At 38.0% G+C, this 19,658-nt stretch overlaps 1 protein-coding gene across 2 annotated transcripts in view; it reads right to left on the bottom strand.

Annotated features, from left to right (window-relative positions):
* Positions 1-19,393, bottom strand: part of LOC117412054 (calcium/calmodulin-dependent protein kinase type 1-like) — a 50,364-nt gene extending 30,971 nt beyond the window's left edge. Inside the window, exons 1-2 of one of the 2 annotated variants that reach the window (XM_034020023.3) lie at positions 19,259-19,393; positions 9,137-9,253 (exon numbers count right to left, since the gene is read on the bottom strand). In XM_034020023.3, coding sequence (XP_033875914.1) covers positions 9,137-9,222 — 86 coding nt within the window. In that variant the 5' untranslated portion in view covers positions 9,223-9,253; positions 19,259-19,393. The remainder of the gene's footprint in view (positions 1-9,136; positions 9,254-19,258) is intronic. The other variant, XM_034020024.3, reaches the window with a different exon arrangement.
* Positions 19,394-19,658: the final 265 nt, after the last annotated feature.

The raw sequence follows: 19,658 nt of genomic DNA, 5'->3' as shown, positions 1-19,658 counted from the left end.
CTTCACTTTCTGTACTTAACGTTGCAATCTTCTAGCCCTTCACTTGATGGATGTTTGCTGTGTTGGCTATATAAAAACATAACGGCTGGTGTCATTGGCCTGCACTATTAATCAGAGGTATTGGAGACTTCCTCACTGTACCGTTAGTGAGTAATACTAGCACCCAGTCCGATTTATCACCGCATTGATTTTGGATTATTCAAACACTTGTACTTCAATTCTGCCTTGCAGCACAGAGGCAGGCAGACACCAAAGCACAGGGATGTAGCTACATCTAAACACATTTTAAACAAAACGTGCTACTGCAGCCCATAATTACAGTGAAAGATGTCATTTCTATTCACCAACGTTCATTACCAGCATCTCTCACTAAAGCTATATTAAAAAGCTTCCTTTGTAAACCTCAGTTCGTGTGGCTCTGAGGTCAAGAGTGGTAGATTTCTTAATTGACTTAATTGTCAGGCAACCCCTGCCGCCTCCTCCCAGCCCAGACCTCTAGGAAGACTGTCACGAAGGAACAAAGACGGTGCCCACGTCTCTGTTCTGTGCCCACCTCCCACCCACACCGCAGTGTTGGGGGATCTCAGGTCTCAAGCTCCCTGACTGGGAGTGCCGCATCTTAGCAATACTTCACAAATCCGTGACTATACTGTACTGCTGCCATTTTCTTTTGTTGTGAGCTTTCCTTTAAACATCACTGCAGTATATATATATTTCTCCCTATAAACTTTACACTGCAAATAATTAGGAAAATGGACTGTGAACATACCAGAAACAGAACTGTAAAAAGCCCTGTGATTAAAATCTCAATGGTATGCAAATGAAAAGCTTTCACAGTGAATTACATGAGCAGTAACATCCTCCTCCACTGTTGTCTCATTTACTACGCAAATACAGGCACCTCTTGCACACACTCTGAAATGAAACAATCAAAAATGCATCAGCGCTATTGTTAAGTGTGTGATCCTGTTTCCGCTATATTAACAGTTTATTAACCAAGCGTGCAGACAGACTGCAAGACACCAACAACGGCACTCACATGTTTGCATTCCTATATTTGTGGGGACTTCTCATTGACTCTCACTAGATTTTTATTTACTATTTTTAACTCCAGTCAGACAAAACTCCACACAGGGTGAAAGTCGACAACAAACTAAATATTTGGGCAATTTTTTTTTGAAGGCATATTTAGTTCTTAAAAAGGTGTTTTACAAAGTGGGGACGTCCCCACAACGTAGTTTTTTCAGGAGTTACTATCTTTGTGGGGACATTTTCTCAAATTTTGTCCGCACATTGATTGTAATACCTGCCCACACACACACACACACGCTTTTATGGTTCCACAATTCCCATAAAAAGTGTTGGCTTTTTCTGGCAAATTGAGTTCACCCATACAGGTTTACAAGAGCCAACTCTATCAATAGACTAAGTAAACTGGCACTGTGACATTTTTGGCTCACGCATTTATATTTATGGCTTGGGTTGTTTTGTTTTATGGTTTTTAGCAAACACAAACTTTATTACTTTACAAAATGTCAGGGAAAAGTTCTTCAAACAAAAACCTTTGGAAACTTTGCAAAATGTTTATGCATCAAGATACTTCACAGATCAGAGGTACTACTCTTTAAATCAGTGGCAAAACATTAGTGATTATTCATTCTTTATACACACCTTAAACATTTTGGCAAGCACCAAGCAATTGGCTTCTCAGGAAGCGTTTTGAAGTCACAAAAATACACACAGCTGTCAATAAGTTAAACATTTATAGTTAGTCAAAATATCATCACTCAAAGCCTAATTAAGGAACTAGAACACAACCTGCTATTTCCTACAGGCAGACATTACACAGTACTTTTTTATTTTAAATTAATTTAGCTTTTTTATAGTGTCTCTGTTGCTGACTAGTATATTAAAACTGCACCAGAAGTCTGTCTTCTCATTGACAGGGATAGCGGGGTTAGGGTTAGGGGTGACAGCAGGGATCACATTAATAACCTCATCTAGTGTACAAGGAAGTATTTCATTGCGGTTTTAAAAAAAAACAAATCCCTTTCCCATCATCCCTGTCGTCAACACAATACCCACCTCACTTTAAAACCCCGGATCTCTTGTTCCTGTCCTGTTAATATTAGCTCTTTAACAGCCTTTCGTGCTTGCACTGTCATCTTTCAGAGTTTTATTTTTGCTGCAGTGCTGGAATGAACCAATTGGGTACCTGGATACCCTGGTAGGTACCTACTTCCTAGATTCCATACCTGTTGCTTACAAAGTGGGCATAAATTACTTCTTAAAGAGCAAGGGATTGAGACTAAGATCCGACGGTATGACCGGCATGACCTCCATCAGCAGATCAGACAATAAAAAAACAATTTTTTTTTTTTTTTTTTTTTTTATAAAATAGCAAATATGTTTAAATAAACAAACAGACTTGGTACTCAGCAACGGCCCATTTGGTTAAGTGATTGAGTCCATGATCCATTGATCAAACTGCCAAACAATTTGCTTAAACTACAGCAAGTGTCTTTTATGGATGATATGGGTGGCAAGCGATATGCTGGAAAGTTGTCTTGAACACATATGAAATGGGAGAGGCTGGATTTCTAAGCCTCGAACCCTTCATACTACACGGCACACACTGCCTCTTCTGTCTAAAACAAAGGGGATGGAATAAAACATTTGTATTGCTGTCTACATAGCTTGCCAGCAATCGTGAAGGAGAAAAATAAAAATATATGTGTATATGTTTTGTTATAGATCTTACAAATTTTGGTATCCCCAAGAAATATTCGTAAAATTCCAACACCAAAATAAGCACTCCTTCTGTTATAACAAGATGATGGATTCGCCAGACCTAAAAATAACGAGGGAAAAAAAAGAAAATAAACTTTGTTTCCATAGCTACAGGAAAGTCCATATGGTAACAGTCCCTTCGTGTTGTCATGGCAACCAGCCCACTATTAACTCACAGCACTGCTATGTGGCGAGCCATTGCTATTTCCATAATACATGCAGGACTGCAGGATTAGTTCAAAGAAACATTTTAAATGGTCTATTAGAACAAAAATAAAGCAGTTAAAATAGGCCTCTACAGAGGAAAGGATAATGTGAATTTGCAATTGCTTTTCTTGTTTTGTTTTGGGTTTTTTTCCATGATAAAATCTCATATTTAATGTAACAGGCTGAAGTACTGTTCATGTTAAAAAAAACAATTATATAACACACCTGTTTTTCACACCATGATCGAGCCTTCCAACACAAACAGATTTTGCATTCTGCTATAATTGAGTCAAGAAATGGAATAGTGGCTAAGAACTAATAAAGATATAACTGCCCTAGTTTTCATATCAGTTTTGATCTAAAGTACAATAGTCCAATGTCTGTAACACTAAAGTAAACATGTTTAAAAATAAGCTGTTTGATGAGGCTGGACATACTATGCAAATTTTATTTTTAACCATTGCTGTTACCTGTTCTGGTTATACCCCCCATATTGTTAATAAAAATGTTTTAATTTCTAATGTCAACTGTACATTTTGATCAAGGTCAAAGTAATTCCATCTATGACAATAATTGAATAGTAAGAATAAGCATTATACTAAGAACAAACATTAGCCTATTTATCAATACTTTATCTATTAAATAAATATAAATAATAGTGAAGGTAATTGTCCCAGCCTAGTCAAACAATTGGAATAGATCCATTTGAAATTGATTTTACTGATAATGGAAAACAAGTAAGTAAATAAATGTGTGCTCCACATAGCTGCCAACACCTACATACAGTATGCAGTTTGCATGCAAATACACCACAGGCTAACAGTCTGAGGCAAACGCTTGGTGGGATGGCAAAAATACCATAAGAAATCCCTTACAGTATAAAAGTTTCCCATAGTAAAATCATAGCAAAGTGTAATATAACATCGTCAAAGCATGGTAAAGCATAGGCAAGCACTGTAAAGAATAACGAGGTATAGTAAAGCATACTAAAAAACAGGGCAAACCATGGTAAGCTATAGTAAATGCACAGTGTAACCATGTATAAAAAACATGGTCAAACTGTAACACTACTGTGCAAAAATACTGTGGTAAACTTTTATAAGGGATACCCTAATACCAAAAGGGAAGTAGAGGAGGTTGAGCAAGTTACATACTGTCAAAAAAGATAACTGTAAAAAAAAATAAAAAATCCCTTATCATTGATGTGGACAGCCTCTAATAATGTATAAATTTACCAGAAAAGAAACCATACTTATTTATAAGACAGTGCAAACCTGGACCCAGCTAATGACAACAGAAGATAAATACTGGGATTAGAGTCCCAGTTTACAGCTCCAGCGCTGGGACAGCGCTGATGCGTCTGCAGTGAAATCAACCCTTTCAGTTAGCAGTGTCATTACATCGTTTGCTAATCTATAATAAAAAACTCAGCGAAATATTTACCAAAAACAAATACAGTGCAATATAGAATGAATGAATCTGATGCAGCCAGGTTTCAGCTAACAGTACCGGGTCAGCGTATTAAAAATATATACAGGCTACTGGCACATCATCGGCACCATAAGACACATTTGTGCAATAAAAAAAAAACAGATCACTGGTGCTGATTTCAAACACTCAACTAAAGTAAATGCACAGGACTAGCCTGGGAAAGCAGTCAAAATAAATCAATTAGTGTTTGCAGAAGAATTTCTGGATTAGCAAACTCCCTAATCTGCTTTAAAAAGTAAGTAGCTTGATGTGACTAACACTAAATACACATACGTAAACCATTCGAGATAAAGAAACATAGAACGCCAGCTACCTAGTTCCAAGGAATACCACTGAGCACCGTCGGAAACTTTAGTGCTCACGTTACGTTCCCTCTGTGATGTTTTTAAATATGCTTTACCATGCCTTTCTGGTCTTTACAATGCTTACCTATGCTTTACCATGCGTTCCACTATGTGTATTACACTTTGCTATGCTTTTACTATGGGACACTTTTAGAAGGGATTTTCTCCTGTGTTATCATTAGATACTTTTGAAAAATTAGACCGTGCAGCACACAACCTGAAAAACTTACTTATGTGCCCATTCTATTCCAGACAGACTTGGACCAGAAAAGGAATGCTTCATTGAGTTCATTCCCTGTCAGTAAGGCAGGGCTGACCAGGCACCTGCTGGGAAATGAAGTACTTACAAGTGTTAGTGTAATAAAAGAGCTCACAGTTACCTGAGCCGTCTCCATGACAAATTTCCACCTTCATTCTGACCTGTTCATTGTACTACCTGTCATAAACAACAATCTTATAATGGGATTTAAAAACCTGCAGGAACACAGAATCTGATCCCACACACCAGGTGAAATTAAGCAAGCCAATTAAGAAAAGGCAGACTGCAAGAGGATTACTTAAAGGAACCTTACAGATGTTTTTTTTTTTACAGTGTGGATTCAACTACTGTATGTGCTGGCATCGCATAGTACCTGTAAACGCATGCTGCTTTTGCTAAGTTTTACATAGTGCAGTATGTGATGTGCTATTTATATGTTGCAATGCTTGAGTGCATGTCTGCTGTCCCCTGGGACACTCATAGAAACGAGATGTTGCATCAACCTCACAAGGTTATTCCGAGTAATCAAAGAAAAATAAATACATTAACACCTACAATTGTAGTGAGCCGACTATTAGTTATCTACTGCTAGAAATGCCATTGCTGTACATAAATAGGGTGATTGTAATTAGCTTTAAGCAAAGACTAGCCCAAGTCATCTAGTTTCTGGGCCACTGAAATTACTACAGTCAACTGGAAATATTGTGTGATATGTCATCACGGCTTATTTATCATCTCTGCTTAATAGCAACAAAATTAAGTTTACGGCATTAATACGCTTAAATACATTCACAGGGAAAATGCAGCAAGTCAGAGTGGTATAAAAAATGAGCTTTTTCACCCCTCCGCATCATGTATTTGAAAAGCCTCAGTAAAACTGCACACGTTGTCTGGAGAAGAAGGCAGAATCTCACTAAGAGATGCAGAATCCCACAGCCAAAGCTCATCTCACTCATTGTGCTGTAATTACAGCGGGCTGGGAGAGTGGAGTAACAGGGTTGCACTACTTCAATCTCAGCTCACACATCATTAAGATAATTCAGCTGGAACATGATCCGTTCTAGTGAAGCACGTCTTCAAATGCTTTCTATCAACACACAAGGTAAGACATCTATAAATCATAGATACGTACAGTAAAACCTGCATTAACGGCCACAAGGACCGAGTGGTCATCCAATACCAGCCAGTACACCCTTGGTAGGGTGTCTTCTGTTATGAGTCCTGACAACATTGTTAGCGTAAATTGCAGCGAGTTGAACTTAGGCCAGCATATACAACTTGAAAAGATTATAAACCAAAACTAAAAAGAGACAATGACGTGTTCCTTCTTTTATTTTTGCACGCTTGTATAAATGTTTTAAAACTCTGGGGCTACAATATGGAAAATATTGTATACGTTATACAAACACACAGCTGAGCTGGGATTGGAGTCTCACAGTTCTTAATCTCTTATCCTACCCTCCGCTGAACTTACAAACAAAAGCCTTTCTATTAAATCCACAGGCAACACATGAAAATGCCGTTACCTAATCTGATTTTGAATTCTTAGTATCATTATATCATTATCATGACAGTATGATACAGTATGTCTTTACAGGAAATAATTCGAAAAAATCCCATGAAAAGAGAGCAGATATTTTCTAATGTGGGGAAAGAGATATATAGAAGGTACAGCAGACGTTTATTCAATGTGCTATTACCTTGTGTTCCTGCTTTATATATTTTGGGTAACTGTTTTTCTATAAACTGCTTTGTGTGTGGTGGGGGAGGGGTTGAACAGACTAAAAAAACACAGCTAAGATCAGTCGTTCTCTGGTCGACATGGGTATTTTATCTTTAATCTAATGCTGAATTTAGGCACAGTTCCAGCGACTAATGTTTGTAAGCCTCAGGGAGACATGGTTTAAATTCTTGACTGGAAACGCTTGGTTTTGTGAAATAAACCTTTCAATCTGATCTAGTTATGGAGGTCCAGAGGTTTTAGAATGGGGAGTTCCGAGGCCCCCATGTATGGCTTTGTTTGCTGCTAAAAACCTTGACAAGGATATAAAAGGAATACCTAGGAATCACCAGGATCTTATCTAGTTAAGAAGGAGAAATACCACCATCAGTCTAGTTCCACATCCACAAATGAATAATGAAACCAATGCTAATGTCAGCCCACGAAGCAAAACAAAATATAAAATGAATGTGTTTTTGTTTTGGTCGGCAGACGTCAATAGATACCCTCAATGAACACTGATGGAGTGCTGTTGTTATCCCACTTGTAAGGCTGACTGTCAAGCCCTCAAAGGGGCCTAGTGGCTTATTTACAGCTATCTTCAAAAGTGAAATAAACACAGAGCTCACTGTCATGGAGTATTCTGTTTGAATGTGGGGGAATTACTTTCATTAACTCAAGGTCCATTTAGTAAAGTGTCATTATGTAAAAAATAAATAAATAAATAAATAAATAAATAAATAAATAAATAAACAAACCTGTGAAATTTGCCCAGCCATTCTATCGTAAGATCTTTCAACACTTTCAACTTTCACCTACTGCCTCCAGCATTTCCTCAGAAACATCAATATGTGAATTATGTGAAACATGTAGGATATAAGCAACTCTCTACGTCAGAAGGAATTTACCCACAAAGTATTTTAAGCCAATAGTTTCCTCAGAGGGAAAGAGTGGCAGCACAGCACTTATTGAATGATCTTCAATGGCATTGATAGTGTAACAGCATAAGGGCAGCTATATGACACATGGAATGGTACCATGTGTCAGTATTGTGACATCACAATGATATGAAACAATAGATACTGGTAATCCATAGCAGTACCATTATTACCAGTGAGCAACATTATCAAGACTTCAAATCCACTGAGTTGCCATTGCTGTTAAGGATTTTTTCAGAGCAATGCACTATAGTATCTCAAAGGTTATTTCAATACCTTTCTAAAATCACAAACAGTACTACTGTTACCACCTAAAACATAACAATATCTGGATTTTTATTTCAGGCAACAGATGTCTTCATTTTATACCAACAAAGATATCAAATACTGAAAATCCCAGAGATGGCATCCTTCCTCTCTTCAATGGGTTGCACTATATTAAAATCATGTTCTTTAAACCTGTTCTATAAATATGCTGTGGATAGTGGGCAATAAATAAGCAATAAGATGAATCAGCCCAACCTGTCTGGTAATGAATATCTTGGCTTGTTTGGCATACTGAAGGAATAATTTGTATAAAGTATAAATTGAGTTCATTTAGCAGATCCCTGGTTCAGTCAATACTCTAACACTCTTCCTTGTGTCTTGGCATTCTTACAGGAGAGGGCTCAGCAATAAGGGACCAAGTTCAAAACATGTCAAATAAACATGCATGGTTGCAATGAAATCAAGTTGATTATGTGATTTTGCAGGCATGTTTGCACCCCCCACCCTTCAATAAGTTTTTAATCAGGAGCACAAATTGATTGATATCATCAAAGCTTCAGAACCACTGCTGATAATAATAACATTAATAAGTCTTGAAACTAAAATCAATAGCATCTAGGTATACATTACCATTTCAGGTTTTTCATTCAATAAAATTAATTTAAAAGCAGAATGATTTGAATGTGTTTAAAAGTCTGCTTGACATTCGTATTTAAACGCAGCAGATTTTTATAACATTTATATGTGGGATAAAACTGTTAAAAAAAAAGGACGAAACTGATTATAATATCTTGTATACTTTTTTAATTATTATTTTTTTTACCACTGCTTAGCATCAGAAAACACTGGATTTCCTGTTTCCTAAAGTACTAACCAGAACAGATTCTGAGGAAATCTAAAGCTCAGGGCATAATCTTGAATTGTCATCTTCTTTGTAAGCTTGTGGTAAAGCAACACACCCTCCGGTACTTTTCTACATTTCAGAACATCATCATTCACTATTACAGGAGGGTAGCTGAGGCGCTTCCAAAGTTACGTATAGCAATCTAGACCACTAAGCTACTGTACATACATGGTCATCAGTGCAAGACACAGTTAAGTTCACAGAGCTGGTACTTACGTCCCCAGGACATCCTTGAAATCGTAGATATCTTTAACATCTGCAGTTTTCTTTTTCCAGTCGTTGCCATCTTCTCCTAAAGGCATTTTACTGTTGTTACAATCCACCACGGTTAAACTGTGGGAGGAATGCAACAGGATTAGTACAAACTTATAGAACAATAAAAACAAATCTTGGGGATTTTTTGTTTTACATTGTTTTGTTTCAAAAGCAACAACAACAGGCTGGTAGATTTAAATGCAACAAAATTACATTGATGCATGTTCTGTCAACAGTCAAGAGAAAAGAGCTACACATCCAATAATAAAAACACACATGTAAAAATATAAACTTCAGATGTGACTTGTGGGTTTCGATACAGTGACTGTGATAGGATGGTTTCAAAAGCAAACAAACGTAAACCTCACTCCAATCTTAACAGATTTTAAAATCATGTTTGGCTTCACCCATTCCCTAAATAAGTTTAATTGTACTATTTTCCACAACACCATATTTTTATATAATGACTTTATATAATGCTTTGAGACGTTTTTACAGTAAAGAAGGAAAAATATAAATAAAGTCGAAAGGAAAAGTGTATAAGTTCTACACTCACTTAAAGCTAAAAGCAGGGCAAGTCAATCCATTAATGGAATATTGACAGAAGCTGCGTTTGCCAAAACGTTGGTTTTTAACCAAGCGGACCAAGGTTCTCAGACAGGTTTTCCAGTAAGAAGATGCAAATCTAAAGGAACAGTTCCCCAGGTGAAACATCAAAAGGAATGGCTGTGGAAGGCATTTAAATATGTACTTTATATAGAACTAAGCTGAACAAAATGGCTATCCCTATAAGTATGGGCACCTCCAAGGAGAACTATTATTTACAATGCCCACCATTGCTTTACCATGCTTTCACTATGCTTTATTACACTTTGCTATGTTTTTACTATGGGAAACTTTTATAAGGAAGTGGCTGTTGGATTTGTCTGAAAATCTAAACCGAAAGGCCCTATTACATTTTGTAGACATGACAGCACTCACAAAATTGTTTCAATGAAGAGCAGCATCCTGGCAAAACTCTCCCATTCCTGGTCAACCTCCACAGAACCTAGGCATTAATAAAGCCTAGCCATCCCTTACTAAAGATATTGCATAGCCTGTAAAACTTTCTTAAAATAACAGAAATTATATTCTTGGAGACAGCCTCCCACTGTCAGCTTATCTGTTGGCTGGCAGTTATCCATGACAGATGAGGCAATACACATCCTGTTACAAGAGAAATGTAACCCATCCTGTTCAATTGTTTGTTTTTCTACCAGAGTACCAGAGAAGGAAGGTGTAGTTTATTGTATACTTGAAGCAATTCATGAAGAAAAATAATGTTCGTCATCTGCATAAACATTTTCAATGCAACTCATCTAAAGGAAAAGTTAAGGGAGAAGAGCCACATGTCACGTCATGTGATGGACTGTGCAGTAGAAAAGACCTTGCGCAGTTAGCTGGTAACTGGTTGGCCGTAAAAAGATTTAGGGCCATGAGTGTGTGCCGTGCATCTGTATCTTAGACTGCAATTGCAACCAGATCATGGACCGGCACCACTGCACCAAGACAACTAGATTATTTGGCGGAAGTCACGCTGTTTGGGATGAAATCAGTTTGTGGGATTCATGTGTTTTAGTTCAGCTGCTAGCAGGGCCATTAAATGTCCTTACTGTGAAGAAACCAGGGACTTTAAAGTACCACTATACTTGTGCAATGCAACAGCCATTTAAAGAAAACACATTAATTAAAGATGTTTTTTGGCTGTTTTTTCTTCCTTTTTTCTTGGCAGCAGCTTAGCTAAAGGAAGTTGTGATTTGCTTAAAATGTGATTGCAGTTGAAAGACTAAAAAGCTCTTCTGCAACAGATACCCGAGTGAGATACAGACTCTCGTGATCCTGTGATACTGTGCAGTAAGCAGCAGATATGTTACCAGCTACAGCTACCCAATCGTCACAATATTGGTGCACCCTGGAAGCCGACCGTTAGACATGCTTTTAGTTTCAGGTGTACTGAACCCTGTACCTGGGCTCCAGTGCTACTCCCCAAGTCACGTGAACGACAGCTCTTACACAGACACTCAAATGCTCTGAATCTGGTTTCTACATTATGTCTTATCAAGCATATTCAATGTATATTCCTTCAAAATGTAAGTGAAGACCAGATAAACAGGTTGTACCCAGCCCTAGTGTTCAAGTCCAGACAGTCATTTCAGGAAAAAACTTCATTCGTTCACACCTAAAGATAAACAAACTTTGCATCAGGGCAAAAGTTTTGAACATTCAGCCCTAGATCTTTTTAAAGTAAATGATTCAGTAGTGAATTCAGTCTGCCTTCCACTCAAAGCCTATCTGGTGGGTCCCTAGGGTTGTTCCACAGTACCACATAATCACACAGTTGCTTTATATATGCTAATGCTTGTACTCAAACCTTTACATCCAATTTTACAAATGAACTTCTTAAATAGTTTATAAGCATAGATATGTCATAGTTATATAACTACACTTCAACTGTTGGCGTCTGAATTTTGCATTATATTGTGCCAGATCTGTGAAGAGAAAGAGATAGTTTGCTACATGGCTCAGCCATAGTCTTTTCTCGTTTCTGCACACTTATATTCTCAGGTCTGGACTAGGATCCCATTACAAGCTCCCAGGAAAGTTGGTAAGTGCTTTTACTGATTAATGCGACGACAGGACAGGCTGCCAGAATCGGACGGTCACACACTTGACACTGAGGCTGCTTCGGGAGGTCTGTTATAAACTCTGTAGCTTTTGGGCAGCCCTGCTGCGACACAACCCTTCATTTTGAGCGTAGTCCTCTTCCTGCACTGTAGACAGCAGCATCCATAGTAATAGGATAGCATGTAGTTATACTGCACTGCTGTGTACAGTACTATGACGCTGGCCATAGTAACCGACAATGGCTCACGCTATTTAGAATAAATGCATACAACGTAATAAAAACGGAAAGCATGAAATCGCTTAAAGGCACCCACACTACTTAAAATGCAAATAAAATGATTGTTTTCACTTAAAGAAAATACTGTATGAGCACAAAGAAAATCACGATGATTTCACCCAATTGTGGACACCACTAACGAGTATGACATCATAGGTGTGCCACAGCTGTAAATTGGATTTCCGTAGTACAGGTAATTGCCTTAATGTCATTTTATACATTTATTTTTTAAAGTCTTCCACAGCTACCAAATTTAAAATGGGGGAAACCTCCTTGCAGCTGTGCAACCGACACTAAGCTTATCATATCCGGTTTCATACAGGCCTGTGAACTAAACTTTAAAGGTTTATATTTAACCATGCTGAGCTACACACCCTGCAGTTAAATCATTTCTTTTTTTTCACAGATCTTCCTTTTTCATTTCAGCCACAAGCTCAAAACCACAGCTTTTGTGAGGCTGTTTTATACTAAAGCGAAACCATTTTTAGGTAAAATTAATGTCTTCTCTGCAGGCATGCTAACTTATCAAGCACTGCCTCAAGGGATACAGTGGTGGTAACAAGTCTTGAATCGCAATTTTATTTAATTTCTTTATTTTAGTAATATTCATTCATCGATTTCAATCTAGATTTATTTAATTCTGGCTTTTAACAAGTCCTGCAAGAGGCACAATTCAGAATCTATGAGACAAAAAGGGATTGTAAATCTTCTTAAACCATTACATAATCTGGTTACTCTGTGAAATGTGCGCCTCCGGGATTTCTCAACGCAAAGACGTTATTCAGACAGCAACACTGGAACATAGAGATCCCTTCAGGGTAGTTCCAGTCATCCAAGAAGAGTCACTGGACTCCCTGTTGAGCTCCGAATCCTCTCCTGGTGGCACAAAAACGGCAATGCAATGGTTCTCTACTAAGGGACAATGGCAGCCTAGCAGCAGCAACAACTGGATGAGACATTGGTAGACTACAATGGTAGTATTTTTATACTTAAGATCTCCAGACACCGGACGTAGTGCCATTTCTCCTGCTATAAAATGTTACTTTTGCTGCAACACTACCTTTCACACCAGTGGTGACAGGCGCGCGCGATGTGATAGGCGACTCTTATCCGATTGTATCATCAGCTAGAATAAATTGCACGTAAAATACACAATAGTTTTTCAGAATACTTATTTCAGTAAAGGTAAACGAGTAATACACATCAGCTATATCTGGTTCCCTGGAAATGGCCTCCCTGACTGCCGTGTCTTTATAATTTTTGTGTCCTTTTTTGTACAGCTCCGAGTATTTTGATACTGCAAGAATTATCTTTTGTTCCGCCATTGTTTTTTGAAGGTGCGCATGGGAAGCTGTTTCTCATTGGTCAGTTCCCTAGCTGCTGCGCGACAAAATCCTAAAAACAGACGCCGATCCTATAGCTTCGGTGTCGCACAGCAGGCAGCGTGAACGACTCGTATCAACAAAATGTTTGTTTTTTTAATCCTGACACATTCGCTTGTCACATCACATCCGCTGTGTAGAGGCCTTTAGTTTCACAATAATATGAATCAATACAAACCACAGATCTATTGCAGTGCCACGGCATAGTACCATACAAGAACCTATTGTATCCCAACCAATGTCATATATATTCCAAAATCACTGTGTTCCCATTACTGGTAATGCTTTGGTCTGCTACAGGAAGTACAGTTATTGGTACCCACTGGTAGCTTTTAAACTTCTCTGTAAAGGATGAAATGGTATTCTATTTTTTTGCTGGGTATTTGTCACACAATGGATAACCCCCAACATGGATTTTTTTGTCCAGTCATCTTAGTATTATGCAGCATTTGGGGTGTATCCAAATTATTCACTTCACCTTTAAGACCCCTCACAACAGCACAGCAATCTTGCCGTGACTACGGCTGACTACAGTGTTGAAATGCTGCTGTCAAGGCCATCCGCTCCTGGAGTTATTTTTATTCCCGTTGTCTGTTGTAACGACTGCACATGTTGACATGGAAACCAAATTAGAATAATGCAGCTAAAACCGAACTGCACCCCATTTTTAAAGCTACAGCGACAATGTTTATTTTTAGTCAGTTAGCTTGCTGTAAATATCAATATATTTGACAGCCCCTTCCGAGCATGGACCCTTGTTTTCAAATAGGTTCACCACTGTTCTGTTGATGTGAAGATGTTTAAGCATATATACAGTAAGTAAAAGAAGGTATGCTCGCAAGCAAAACATTTCAATAACAGCAGGGGAAGTTGATCAGGGGAAATGTGGATAATCCAGTCAGCAATTCCATACACAATGCAGTCAATGTGCAAAGACAAACTGTTACATTAATTTTGGGCTTGTGAGCAAAATTGACCTGTCCCAAAGTCACACAATAAAAAAATTGAAGCTAAACTGTACCAGATGTCTGACGCTGTAGTCTTTTTTTCCGCTCTGAAAGGTAAGCAGCACAGGGAAATAGGCCAGCAGTTTGTTTTCAGCCCATATTTGTCCAAAAGAAACTGGGCCAGATTTACAAAGACTTTTTATCAACCTTTTCATCACGTCTGAATTTCTTTTTTTTATTAACGTTTATCTAAAAGATAAAATAATACTTACACAAAGGGAAGTGCTATAATCGATTGCTAATTAAACAGAAATGATTGCAGGAAGTAATCACCCGGTATGAGATAAAACCACAACCAACTATAATAAAAATGAAAACCACTATAAGTAAGGGAAGGGTTTGTTTGTTACTCTATCTCCGTATTCATAGAAGGGGTAATAATTAAGGCAACACATGTTTTTTTTTTTCCTTTTTTGTTTTTTTTTACAGATGGCTCAAATATGTTTGTGAAACTGGAAACTATTAAACTTTCTAGCAGAAGGAGGGAAGTCAGTGTCACCTGTTCCATTACCAAGAGTGCATGCTGTACCAATTCAAATAAAACGTGTGCAGAGAAGTCTACAATAGAGAGCACTGAAAGCCTGAGGAAAGATATAGTCTGTCATGTAGTCCTAGAATTGTAGTACAATTGTAGTAGATGCCTGTGATACATACTGAAACAGATGTGGTGGACGTATAAAATATGCATTCAGATGGGAGAGCAGTGGGATTATTTTGATGGAAACTGATGGTACTCTGACACTGCCAAGTAACAGCAAATATTGAAATGCCATTTTTACACCAGGAATGTGCCTTTTTGGATGGGATTTCACTGAACAGCAGGGCAATGACCCTAAGTACAGTTTTAATGTGGTACGACTAGGCCTACCTTAACAGGCAGAAGCTGAAATGCTGTTTATGCACCATTATTATTTTCTATCCTACATATTCCAACCTGTAGCACAAACAGTATCACCCTATAGAAATCACGTTGAGGCATAAACTGAGCACACAGTAGAAAATATCAGCATAAAACCTGAAGAATTTAATAACAGCAACATGTGCTGACAAAATAGGGCAGCAGTGTGGAGTAGTGATTAGGGCTCTGGACTCTTGACTGGAGGGTCGTGGGTTCAATCCCAGGTGGGGGACACTGCTGCTGTACCCTTGAGCAAGGTACTTTACCTAGATTGCTCCAGTAAAAACCCAACTGTATAAATGGGTAATTGTATGTAAAAATAATGTGATATCTTGTAACAATTGTAAGTCGCCCTGGATAAGGGCGTCTGCTAAGAAATAAATAATAAGAAGAAAAATTCTGCTACTGCAAAATGAGCCTGATTGTACGAAACTGCAGCTCACTGCAATCCAAATACAAGAGACGAAACTAACTTTTGATCATTTTTATTTTTAAAATCCTTGCCTAATGAGGGGAATGTGTCGTCTTTTTTTTTTTTTAATCCCCAGAACCATAATGTATTGTCATGTATTTTGCTAAAATGGTGTTTTGGCTATTTCTTTATTAAAGTACACAGAAGTTTTAAAAGGGGTATTACTGCATTCCGCATTCTGGCAGACTGGTCGTAACGTCTTTTCTGCAGTAGAGGCAGGGTGACATCACACTCTAGAGACAGCGACTGCAATAATGGTGGATTGCGACCTGCAATCTATTCTATATCGAACATCTCTGTGTATGCTCATTTAGAGGAAGGGTCAGGTTTCCCCTTGGGAGCACTGCTGTGCTGATAGGAAGTGGGTTCACAACCTCTGCTACATATCTTTTTGTTTTCTATTTTCAGACGCAAGACAGGCGCTGTGACCTGAGAGCTTAACTTCACTGACATTTTGAGCGGCTCATTTTTAACCCACACAAATTCACACATATCACTGTTATCTTCAAGAACAATAACACCTACCCCCACCAAAAAAACAGTACTTGGTTCTTTTGAGCCTTAATGTAAATATGTGTGTCACAAGTCAGAACATACTGGGTGATTGCACAGTGGTTATGGCCAGTTATTTTAATCTTCTACACAGAAACTAGCACCACCTGTTATTTTTGTAAACCAAGTTGGGTACAAATGAAATCCCTGCATAATTACCTATTTAAGACTTTTTATAAAACTTTTTTTATGTGACCAAGAAATTCTTAAACCCAAATATCTGAAGTAATACTAAAGCAACACAACTTCTTCCTCTGGTGCCTCTCTCTTACTTTCACTTCTCACTTCTATCCTACTCTGTCACAATTTCTCTTTCTTTCCCCCCCGTTGAACACCCTATGCAACTTCTCTATTTATTCTGACTTCCGTGTCTGTTGTGTAGCAGATGGTGACAGTGTGAATGGATGTCCACCTCCTAGGACGATCTTGGAAAATAGTCATATACATCTCATTGACATGTCTTCTGGTTAAATTCATTCCAAGGCAGACCATTTTCTACATGCCCCTCAAAACTATTTTACTGTTAAAGGTTCTACACCAAAATACTACTCACCATAAGGAATTTGTATGCAAATTTTCGTCTGGAGAAAGGAATGTTTTCCTGGGTTCAACGTTCCCTAGTCAAGAGAAGGCTTGCTTTAAATTTGCATATTGGCAAACCTTCTTTCTTTCACTATTATACAGTGACTGTATGTATTTATGTAACCAGCCACATGATTCCTTGCTTTTTATTTTTTAATAAACAAAACATAGAATTTATGTGAAGTAAATACCAATTGATTACAGTCTGCTATGTGCAAGTTTTGAAAAACAGGTACACTGAGCCCAAAGTATGCTTTTGAAAAACAGGTAGCCTACACTGAGCCCAAAGTATGCTTTTGAAAAACGGGTACACTGAGCCCAAAGTATGCTTTTGAAAAGAAGGTACACTGAGTCCAAAGTATGCTTTTGAAAAACAGGTACACTGAGCCCAAAGTATGCTTTTGAATCTTGGAAAGAGTACAAGAATTCCAAGGCTGCCATTCTGCACAGACAAAAAATCTGAAACCATATTTGGATCTGATTTTAGGTGAACGAAGAGCACTAACACACTCAATCAGATATACAAGGTGTCCAGCAGTGGATTTAATTGCAGTGGATTAATTGCTGAATTTTAGCTGCATATTCAGGTTACATGCCGTCCAAAAAATGCCGTAAACAAAACCGCAGAGAGCTCACCATTTCAAACAACCCGAGCAACAGACGTCAACAGGAGCATGCATGCAATTGCAATACACAAGCATAGTACCTTTAAATACAAACACTGAAAACGATGGTGCCCCATAAAGTATTCGAACAATTAACCAGGAGTTCAGTTGGCGAAACCGAATTCTGTTTATTGATTGTTAACCAGAATTAAAACATAAGAGTTACTTTTCAACACTGATGACAACTGGGAAGACAGGGTTTTTAACAAACAAATATCTGGCATTCACAATCCCATGTGTTTTCTTGAATGGGAAACAGCCTTTTTTCATGTTCTGACTGTTACAGCACACACACACACACAAACAAAAACACACGCACGCACGCACACACACAGATATGCAGTATCAAAGACACAAGCTATCCACACAACTATGACATTTTATTAAGTATAAAATATCTCATTGCTGTGGATTGGGCTAAAATTGGGAGATTAAAACAGGGACACTATGTGAGATAAAAGAGAATTAGAGGGAGAGAGACTAAAGACAGCTGGATTGTTATGCTAATGTAATTGAGAGATGAGTTTTGTTTCATGTAATTATCATTTATGTGTGTGGCAGTATAGTACATGCGTATGCCTTATTGACTGTCTGCTTTAATAACCAAAACACTACAGATTTTTAAAAATTAAAATATACTGAATGCTACAATCAAACATTGTGTTAACATGGAACACCTAGCAAAGGTAACAGCAAGCCTTAGCTAGTGCAGAGCTCGTTATCAAATGTCACTGTTTAAGAGAATTTGTTTTTTTTCAGTGAGTGAGCAATAATAATAATCTTTAAATAGCAGACGCTGTCTGTCTCTGGCTTTGTCTGTGTTGCATCTGAACCATGTAACACAACATTGCTTTATTATAAAATCCTACAGCACTTGTAACGCTTTCAGCAGCCTTTCTTTCATCACCCACTCCTGTTGCGCTGTGCATAGCTACTCTCACAGTCTGCATACGGTATTGTAGTAGTAGGTCACAAAACAAACAAACACACACACACACACACATATATATATAGGATGTATATTGAGGTGTTCATTATGCCTTCGACACGACAGATAGACATAGACGGTAACGGGAATATGGGAATAAATCAGCATCCGTTTATAATTTAAACGTCGTTTCTGGATATATAATACAACGAAGACGTTAACATTTTAAAATAATAATAACTGAACATTTTTTTTTTATCATTAATGCTCCATACAACCTCAATGTTAACATTTTAATCCATAAACGGCACATCTTATCCGAATACTAGTCAATTGTCTAGAAATACATGTTATAAAATGCAGCTCATAAATAATAACCTGCTGGCTGTGAAGCAAGCAATGCACATAATGTATTAGCTATATAAAGCTTCATAAAAAAGATGGTTTTATTTTTCACATTTTCATTTATTATTATTATTATTATTATTATTATTATTATTTATTTCTTAGCAGACGCCCTTATCCAGGGCGCTTTACAATTGTTGCAAGATAATACATTTAAACACCAATCCCTCGGTCGCTCCAGTTATTTCCCGCTGAAATAAGCCATTACATTATGCAAAAGGCTGACGCAGAATACTCAAATACGGTCCTACCTGCCTGCGATTGCTTGTGCTCGAAGGTCTCTCTTGTCACGTCTCACAGTTAGGGTCCAAAGCGCTTTTTTTACTGTCCTCAGAAAACTGAATCTCCAGCCTCCAGCAGTTTGACGTCAATGCGCTCAGTGGCACGGGGCGGGGATAGGAGAGGGATTGCCGAGGAAGAAGGCGTGGTTTGCCGTGCAGTAAACCATTCAGCGCAGGGTGTAAATTGAACAGGTAACGGAGGAGCCAGGTGATTGGTACATTACGGTTATGATAAGCCAGGGCGTGCTTTTCTAAAGGTGTTTCAGGGTATCTGGCATCATTAACAGCCCTGCTATTCTCTGTACATAAAATCGAGTTGATACGATAACTTATTCCTTTTAATGTGTTGTTATCTTTATAGCTTTCCGAT

Source organism: Acipenser ruthenus, chromosome 16 (assembly GCF_902713425.1).
Source record: "Acipenser ruthenus chromosome 16, fAciRut3.2 maternal haplotype, whole genome shotgun sequence".
Lineage (NCBI taxonomy): Eukaryota > Metazoa > Chordata > Actinopteri > Acipenseriformes > Acipenseridae > Acipenser > Acipenser ruthenus.
The sequence above is the reverse complement of the archived record's forward strand: the minus strand, read 5'-3'. Positions and strand labels throughout refer to the sequence as shown.